The sequence below is a fragment of the Cebus imitator genome, unplaced genomic scaffold (assembly GCF_001604975.1).
Source record: "Cebus imitator isolate Cc_AM_T3 unplaced genomic scaffold, Cebus_imitator-1.0 Scaffold156, whole genome shotgun sequence".
Taxonomy (NCBI): domain Eukaryota; kingdom Metazoa; phylum Chordata; class Mammalia; order Primates; family Cebidae; genus Cebus; species Cebus imitator.
Window position 1 is genome coordinate 1047152 of NW_016107471.1, and position 9903 is coordinate 1057054.

The 9903-nt window shown below is 35.0% G+C and overlaps 1 protein-coding gene across 1 annotated transcript in view; it reads left to right on the forward strand.

The window, feature by feature from the left end:
- The window catches only part of PTPRQ (protein tyrosine phosphatase receptor type Q), a 255887-nt gene that overhangs the window by 155741 nt on the left and 90243 nt on the right, over nucleotides 1–9903 (forward strand). The window contains exon 33 of the mRNA XM_037743831.1: nucleotides 6932–7255. Coding sequence (XP_037599759.1) covers nucleotides 6932–7255 — 324 coding nt within the window. The remainder of the gene's footprint in view (nucleotides 1–6931; nucleotides 7256–9903) is intronic.

A 9903-nucleotide genomic window follows, 5' to 3' on the forward strand; every position in this document is an offset into this window, starting at 1 on the left:
TCAAATTAGTACCATCTGTGGACAGAAAAAGTTTGAGGTTTTTAGTCATTCTTAAAGAATGGAAATCTGATTCTCCATGCTGAAATGAGTGTAATCCTTTTTGTATCTGTAATTCAATAGGGCAGTTGCCTTGAAATAGTCTAGTTCAACACACAGTTCATCAAAGAGAAGATACTGGATATAAATGAGGGTTACTACTGGTCACTTATGAATACTTCTGAGGTAGCCTTGTTTAAAAATTTGTCTATAAGTTATACAATATATTTGGCCTCAGATCATATTCATTTCTGGTTTTTCTTTCTAAATACTTTTAAGTAAAAATGTGGACTAGATTTTGTACCACGTGGAAACAGAAGGCTGTTTCAGTGAACCATCACTTATTTCCACAGTCAACAAACACTTACTGAGTGACTGTATGTTCCAGTGTCCCATCACTGTGCCTGTCATATACTAGGAGGCTGAATATATCATTATGCTTCCCATAGCCAGGTTACAAATAACTCTTGCTGGGATTTTTATAGTTTTCTTTTCAATACATTTTTTTTCTCTGAAAACTTAATTGGAGAATACTAGAGTCTGCAAATTAATATTAATCTGCTGAAAATTTTTACTATGTAGCAAAATTTGTTAGTAACAATCACTAGCTATCCTAAAATCTGAACATCGGAGGAAAAAATAGTTGGTCATAGTCATCCCTCCAGTTGGGATCAGGAAAGGGCAGCCTCCTCTGCCTACTGTAGTTCAATAGCTAGTGAATATTTTCCTCCCACTTCCAGGGGTTTAGCAAACTCTAGGGAAAGAAAATTGAAACATGGGAAATGTGACCAGTGGTAGATCTAAAAATAAATAAATAAATAAATAAATAAAAGAAGGAAAATATTTGAACCATACTTCCTGATTCTCATGGGGAAAGAGCAGAGTGTAAGATTTTAATGAAATATAAAACTTTTCAAGGCCAGGCCCCATGGAGCATGCCTGTGATCCCAGCACTCTGGGAGACTGAGGCAGATGGATCAGTTGAGCCCAGGAGTTTAAGACCAGCCTCGGTAACATGGCAAAACTCCATCTCTACAAAAAGTACAAAATCAGCTGAGTGTGATGGCACACACCTGTGGTTCCAGCTACCCAAGAGTCTGGGCTGGGAGGATCACATGAGCCTGGGAAGTTGAGGTTGCAATGAGCCATGATTGTGTCACTGAACTCCAGCCTCAGCAACAGAGTGAGACTCTGTCTCAAGGAAAAAAAAAAGAAAGTAAAAATTTCTACATAGCAAAAACTATTATCAGCAAAACAAAAAGGCAAATAACAGATTTGGAAAATATATCTTCATCAAGTATCACAAAAAGGTTATATTAAAGGCTGAAGTAAATAAATAGCAAAGCCATCTATCCAATAGAAAAAAATAGTGGTAAAGAATACAAATGATAGTTTATAGAAAAGTAAATTAAAGCAAGAGAAGTACAAATAAGCTTCACATTGAAATATAATTTTCCCCTCTGAAACTTTTACTGCATACTCTGTTGGCAAGTGTGTTGGGCACTCTCATGCATGTTGGCAGGAGTAGGTATTGGTACAACCTTTTTGGAGTGTGATGTAGCAATGCTACCAATATGCGTATGTTTTACCTAGCAACAATTATCCCACAGATTTGCTCCCATATACCTGTGGAATATGAAAGCATAGGCTTATACATTATAGCTTGTTTATTGTACATATTGGACACAGCTTAATATCCTTTCATAGGGCCTGTTAAAATCAAGTTTGATATATCCATTTCAGTGTGCTTACTCCATACAACTCAAAACACTAAAGAAAAAGGCAAAACATATCCAAAGCATATATATAGTGACCCTAAATCCCAGTTTCCAGGACAGTCTGGGTTTATGCTTGTTGTCCTGGCATTCCATCCAATAGACATTGCACCTGTCTATATAACAAATGATTTGCTGCAATGGAGTGAATGTTTATATCCCTTGCAAAATTTATATATTGAGATCCTAACTATCTGTGTGATGGTGTTGGAAGGTAAGGCCTTTGAGAGGTAATTAGGTCATGAGGGTAGAGCCCTCATGAATGGGATTAATGCCCTTATAAAAAGACTGCAGAGAGCTCTTTTGCCCTCTTTCTGCTATACAAGGACACAGCAAGAAGCCAGAAGTCTGGAATCAAGAGGCTGGTTCTTACCTGAACTCCACCATGCTGGCACCCTGATCTCTGACTTTCAGTTTCAGAAGGATGAGAAATAAATTTCTATTGTTTGCAAATCACTCAGTCTATAGTAACTTGCTACAGCAGCCCAAACTAACTAAGACAATCACTCTGGGTATACTCTTTGGAAGTAAGGGAAGGGACTGGCATGAGGAAGGGAGTAGAATATGAGTTTAGATGAAGAGAAAGGGAAGGCTGCACTCCAGCCTGGGCAGCAGAGTGAGACCTTGACTGAAAAAAAAAAAGTATCCCACTGTATTTCAGATAAAGCTAAAAATCATACATTTGATTTAAGGGCTCAGTGTGATGTGATTCCACCTACATCGCCTACTTTCTTTCTTCCCATTTGTCTCCTTCTAGATTCAGCAGCCTTCATTAAATGTTTTCAATGTGTGATGCTCTCTTCTTCTTCAGGGTCTTAACATCTTCACACATCCTGATACTTTTTATCTGTGAAGCTTCTTCTTATCCTTCAGATCTCTAACTAAATTATCCTTCATCAGGAAAGCTAAATAAAGTCCCCTGTTACAACCTTGATTCATTTGCTCACATTCAAAAAGTATTTATTGAATCACTATTTTGTTTCATGCAGTAGTCTGGACTCTGAGAGACACAATCTGATATGTACATTGACATTTTATATGTATATAACCTATAAATAAACATATTTTGGATAATTTTTAAATATTTTTATTGAGATGGATGCAGAAGCAAAACCTTTCTCAATCTTTTATATAGAATGTTGGGGTGATGTGGAGGTGAAAGTGGATTAGGCTACTTTGGGGTGGGTTTTCAGGGCAGAGCTAAGATTTATAGGAAAGTAAATATCAGTTCAAAATAATTCAGGCTGTACAAACAAATAGAGCTATCTGAAAATAAATTTTAAAATAAACTCCCCGTAAGGTGTTGAGTTTCCCCTTGCTCTATATATGTCAGCAGAGGCTGGTTAAGTAGTGATAGCTCATTTTGTAGGGGGAGGTTGTATTGGTCTTCTATTGCTGTGTAACAAATTTTCACAAACTTTGTGGCTTCAAACAATACCCATTTATTAGCTCATGGTTCTATAGGTCAGAAGTCCAGGGCATGCTGTGCCTAGGTTCTGTACTTAGTCTCACAAGCTAAAGTCAAGTTGTTAGTCAACATTTTCTTGTGTAACTTAGAGTCCTCTCCCAAGGTTACGGCAGAATTTAGTTCCTTACAGTCATCGGACTGAGGGCCCCTTTCCTGGCTGGCTTTTAGCTAAGAGCTGCTCTCAGCTCCTAAAGATGTTCTGTGTTCTTTATTATGCAGCTCCCTCCTTCTTCAAAGCCAGCAATGGAGAAACTTTTGTACATTGAATCCATCTCTTTAAATCTTTGACTTCCTTTTCTGCAAACAGCCAAAAATACTATTCTGCTTTTAGAGGGCTCAGGCTATAAGGTCAGGTCCATTGAATAGTTCTCTATTTTAAAGTAAACTCATTATGATTCTTAGTTACAGCAGCAACATAGCTTTCCATCTGTACCTAGATCAGGGTTTGGTTGAGTAAGTGGAAGAATCTGTTTGTATAGGGACCGAGAATCTTGAGGGGTATCTGCAGACACAAAGGTCAGACAAAGAGACAAGCTGACCAAGATGATCTCTCAATTTCAAATTCTGAGATTCTGTGATTTTCTCATTTATTTGCCTGTTCTTATGGATTCAGTCGCCAAAATATATCTTTAAAGCTTCTTTCCTGTTGCTATCATCTAATTGCGTCTTTCCTGGACAAATCAAGTAGTCTCTGAATTTCTCCCTTTTCCTGTTTTGCAGTTACCAGACTGGACTTGATAAAATGTACCTCTGGACATACTGTGACTTTTTTATAGCTTTCCATTGCCTGACAAGCTATCTATAGTGTCTTCTGACACAGTAAGTCCCCAAACTATTGTGCAGCCTTTCTGTTATTGCCAGCATGAATTATAAGCTGCAATTAAACTTGTCTTAGCTCACCCTCTCTTCTATGATCTCCACTTCTATAATCATTGAAATTCCATCTCACATACCATCTCTTCTCTAAAGACATTTTCTGCACACCCAAGTCAATCAAACGTATCTGATTTATGTTTGAATATTTTGAAAATGTATCTTATTTTTGGATGATCCAAGTTCAAATTTAGTGACTGAGGGATTTGAAAAAATTATGAAAATTCTACTTTTTAGCCAATTCTAAAACTTCTTCCTCTAAAAATGTACATTTTTTTCTAAAGATAGTGTTTTCTCTAATTGCTTTTCTTCATGATAGGTAAAAGTAAAACAGAATGTGTTGTAAATAGTTTGACAAATGCTCTGTCTTACTACTACTTTTAATGTTAATGTTCAATTAAATGTAGTAAGATTTTATAATAAGTATTAATATTTAAAAGCAAAGTAATTGAATCTGATCATAAGATTTTAAGTAATCTAATAACTGTCTTCCATTGCTTTATAACTTCTCTTATGTTTTGGTAAATATATATATATGTAGTATATGAGCAGTAGATATATAAATAATTAGATAGAAATTTATGGTGAAATCCAAAATTGTAACTGAAGTCCAGACCTCTCTACAGAATCCAGACTCAAGCACCTGTCTAGTATTTGATATCTCCTTCTGGGTGTCTGAGAGGAATTTCAAACTTAACCTACTCAAAAGAAACTGTTAATCTTCCTCCCGAAAGCTTATCTTTCTCACAATCACCAGTATCTTGGTTGATAGTGACTTCATCTTTTTATTTGCTCAATCCAAAAACCTTAGAGCATTTTTTATCCGTCTTTCTCTGATATTTTACATACCACACATCAGCAAACCCTGCCAGCTCTCCTTCACATTATATTCAGGATTTGATTGTTTCTCTTCCCTTCTGCTGCTACCAGCTTGGACCAGGCCACTGTGATCTCTTGTGTTGACATTGCAGTAACCTGCTAATTACTCTCCTTGTTTCCAGCCTTGTTACCTTTCAGTCTGTTCCAAACACAGTAGCTAGAGTTATTCTGTGAAAGAGAGAGCCTGTCACTTCTCTGGTCAAATTAAAGCCATGACAATGTCCTTTAGTGTCATACACTGGTAGCTTCTACCAGCACTCAGGCCTTCTTGTTATTCTCCAAATATACCAGGCATGCCTCCAACTGTACAGTTTCCTCTGCTGCAAATTTCTCTTTCTGAAATATTCACATGGGTAGGTTCCTACCTACGTATGGAACTTAGTATCTTCTAATTTCTTCTCTGACTACCTAGTTTAAAATTTCAATATCCCTGAAACTCTCCTTATTCCCATTCTTTTTTTCTCCATAACACTGATCATCATCCAAAACACTATACAGTTGGCCCTCCGAATTCTTGTGTTCTGCACCCATAGATTCAATCCACTACAGGTGAAAAATATACAAAACCAAAATGTGTCTGTACCCAACATGTCCAGACATTTATTTCTTGGCATTAATCCCTAAACAGTACAGCAACTATTTATAGAGCATTTACATTGTGTTAGGTATTATAAATAACCTAGAGATTACTTGAATTATATGAGATGTGCATAATTTATATGTAAATACTATATCATTTTATATAAGGAACTTTAACATCTTCTGATTTTGTTCTCTGTGGAAGTTCTGGGAACCAGTCCCCTGCAGATACCAAAGGTGACTATGTACAATACTTATTTATACTTTTATTGTTTATAGCTCCCCTGAATGTAAATCTCTCAGAGGTAGGAATTTTTGTCTGTGTTATTCATTGTATTTTCAGCACCTACAATCCCACCTGTACATATATGATGTTCTTAGACATTTATTGAATGTTGAATTAATGTATCTGTAGAAATCAATGAGTTTTCTAAATATTTATTAATTTTCTTATTTTTAAATATGAATATTAACATACAGTTTGCATTAATTACGTAATTTTCACATGTCATCATTTTGATTCTCTTTATCTCCATCTTCTTAACAAGGGTCCTTGAAGATATATAAAGAAAGGCATGGTTGAGAAAAGTTCCAATACCACTTATTTCATTGCTCTTTCATATTTCTAACCATAGCATGCTTATATTACTTGCCCAATAAACTGTCTCTTGAAAACAGGACATGAATTCCTACCACCAGGCTCAGAACCTGACACATGATATGCATTTGGCAAACCAGTAGTTAGTATGAAAGCAAATAAATGACTCCAAGCAGGATCATGTGTTAATTCTAAATATACATGAGCTAAAACTTTAAAAAGATGAATTACATACATTAGAATTGTCAGTAATATTGTTTATTTAAAATTGTTTTATAATCAACATTTACTAGATATAAGATATGCTTGTGTTTATTTAGACATTTAAATACATAAATATCTTCCCTTGGAACCGAAAATTACAAACACATACTATACCTAGGGAAGTACTTAGGATGATATGAACATACAGTTTTCCTTTGTAACGTTAAATATTTCTATTTGAAGCCAAAGTTTGTTTATATAAGCCACTTATAATTAAATTTGGGAGAAAAATCAGGAATTAATAAATTACAATTATTTTGTCCTCTACCTTTTTAAAATGGTGGTCTGGAAAGCAACAGTTTAAGGTTCTTCTCATTAAGTGTGGGGATAATTAATCTAAGTGCTGTAGTAATTTGACAGATCTCTACTAGGTGCTCCATAATAGAATTCTATTCTTTCTTCTGTTTATAAAGTGTTCTGTAATTATAACTGCTTTCAATTTTTTCCTTTAATTTTTAGTTCCCAGTGTTCCCACAAATATTGCTTTTTCTGATGTTCAGTCAACTAGTGCAACATTGACATGGATAAGACCTGATGCTATCTTTGGCTACTTTCAAAATTACAAAATTACCACTCAACTTCGTGCTCAAAAATGCAAAGAATGGGAATCCGAAGAATGTGTTGAATATCAAAAAATTCAATACCTCTATGAAGCTAACTTAACTGAAGAGACAGTATATGGATTAAAGAAATTTAGATGGTATAGATTCCAAGTGGCTGCCAGCACCAATGCTGGCTATGGCAATGCTTCAAACTGGATTTCTACACAAACTCTTCCTGGCCGTGAGTATTGTTCTGACACATACATACTGATTTCTGTTATATTCTGTATCTGTCTATAAATTATGCTTTATACTTAATCAAATTATATGTAAAATCACTGAACATGGAAATAACTGAGGACACTAACATATATAACAACACGTTTATTTTTAATTTAATTGAAATCCAATGAGAAATTCAATGATAATCATTATCAGGGCTTTTCTCAAACTCCCAAAGTTGTGCCAAGGTCCTAGAACATCATGTTGCAACACTACACTGTGGGAAGCTTCTCTGATGGTCTATCATTAAGCCATACTGATTTTCATCTAATGCCTTTGACCCATGCTCACATTTTTCTTTCATATTTGGAGGCTCTGCTGCTTTTAAGCTTGACTTTACAACCTTTTCAGTGACTTCAAACTTGTATACACACACATGTGACCATGGTAACCCTGACTGATCTGTCTGCAAGTAGTTTTTCAGCTTGCGTTTTTCAACTGCACAAAATCCTGAGGCAAAGAAATATCAAGTGTTTAACTCCCAGGTTGAGATAGGAAGGAGAAAAAAATACAGAGGAAAACTACAAATACTCAAAATTATTTTACCATATAAACATCTTTCAGGGCTTTAAATGCTTTTCTATTCAAACTACTCAATGTATAGGTAAAGATTGCTCTTGCAACTTAGGTTTTGTGTTTATAACTAACTAGTTGCCCTGCTTGCTCAGATAGAATCAGTAACCATAATTAAGTAAATAAATTTCTATTCCTTATCCTGAACTCTGTCTACATAGAATTGTGATGGTTTCTATGCAGCATAAATAAGTTGCAAGTCAAGTCCTACAAACCAGAGCTCTGGGGAATGGCTGCATTCTCTGAAATGCCATTTCTGCCCCAGCCCTCCAGAGCATATTTCAGGTTTGCTAGGTCACCCATCTCATATAAGCCCTTCAGATATGGACCTTATGTTATCATCTTCCTGTCTTGACTGAAACTCAAAAGGTAATTCCTTTCAAATCCAAATCACATTTTCTTAAACATTTTTGATACTTATTAGTAAAGTAGTATACCTGCACACACACACACACACACACACACACACACACACACACACACACACACAGACTTTCAGTGACAAATACCATGTTAGGCACTTACAGACAGTGAAATAAACTTTGATCTAGAGGCTTTATTTTCTAGGCCACCAATTGTGTCTCTTGTTACAATTTCCCAGAGTATCTGGCATAATGTTTGTAACAGTAAATGTCCAATAAATCTTTGTTCATGTAATTCAACATTTGAGGTAAAACTCTGACAACAGTCAGTGACACAATCGTCCAACCCTTTCTCTCTTTGGCACTTTGACACTTGGTTTCTGTAATGTCTGCCCTTCTGGTTTTTATCCTCCCTTCTTAGTAGCTTTTTCTCAGTCCTCTTTGCTGAATTATTCTCAGCAAATAATTCTAAATGTAAGCATTGGAGAGACCAGAGAGCTATACTTGGCCCTTTCTATTCTTCATCAACATACAACCCCAAGGAGATTTTACCTTAAGTGCCTTTATTCTGGTCTATGGCTTTGAAGTATACTTACATCCTGATTATTCTCAAATCCTATTTCCAGTCCTGAATGCTGCCTAGAACTCCAGATCAGTACATCTACCTTATCAACTAATCTCTGGGCCTGTGTGTTGAATATAATTATCTAAATTAACATGACCAAACACCAAACCTTCTCATATCATTATTTATCTGTTGCAGAAAACAAAAATCTAGGCACTGTTCCTTTTCTCCTCAATCCTGCCAATGATTCATTTCAACCACACCATCTAAACAAATCCCTCCGTTTGTATTACTATTACGCTAGTCCAGTCCTTCATTACTGCTCCCACAGCACTAGCCTAACTAGCCTCCTACACTGCCAGACTGGTCTTTTTCAACCTAAAGCAGATGATGACACTTTCTTGCTTATAGCTATCCAATGAACTCCCATGGCTTTTAGAATAAACTTTACATTTCTTAACATAGTTAACAAGCCCTATATGACCTGGGTCTTACCTTAAACTTTAACATTATTTATATCACTTTCTGCCTTACCATTGTCTTCCACTCATACTAGACTTTTTTGTTGCTTACACAAAATAAATTCTTAGAACGTATACCTTTGCATTCCCTGTTTCTTTTGATTAGAATGTTCTACCGCCTTCTTCACATGAGCAGATTCTTATGATATAGATCGCTACTTAAATTATGCCTGCTCAGAATGAATGAATTTCCCTGACCACTCAATCTAAAAATAGCCTTGCAGTAATCTTCTATAATATTATTTTATTTTAATTATAATTTAAAATAAAATATAATTATTTATTTAAATATAATTATTTATTATTTATTTATTTATTATTATAATTATTTATTATTTTATTTATTTACTTATAATATAATTATAATTATTATTTAAATTATATTATTTAAATACAATTATTTTATTTATAATTATATGATCATTTTTATTTACTTGTACTTAGGGTCTGCCTTCATCATTGCTGTTGCCTCTTTCTTTCTCTCTTTCTTCCTTTCTTTCTTTCTTTCTTCTTTCTTTCTTTCTTTCACTCTCTTCCTCCATCCCTCTCTCTTTCTTTCTTTCCTTCCTTTTTTTTTTCTTTCTTT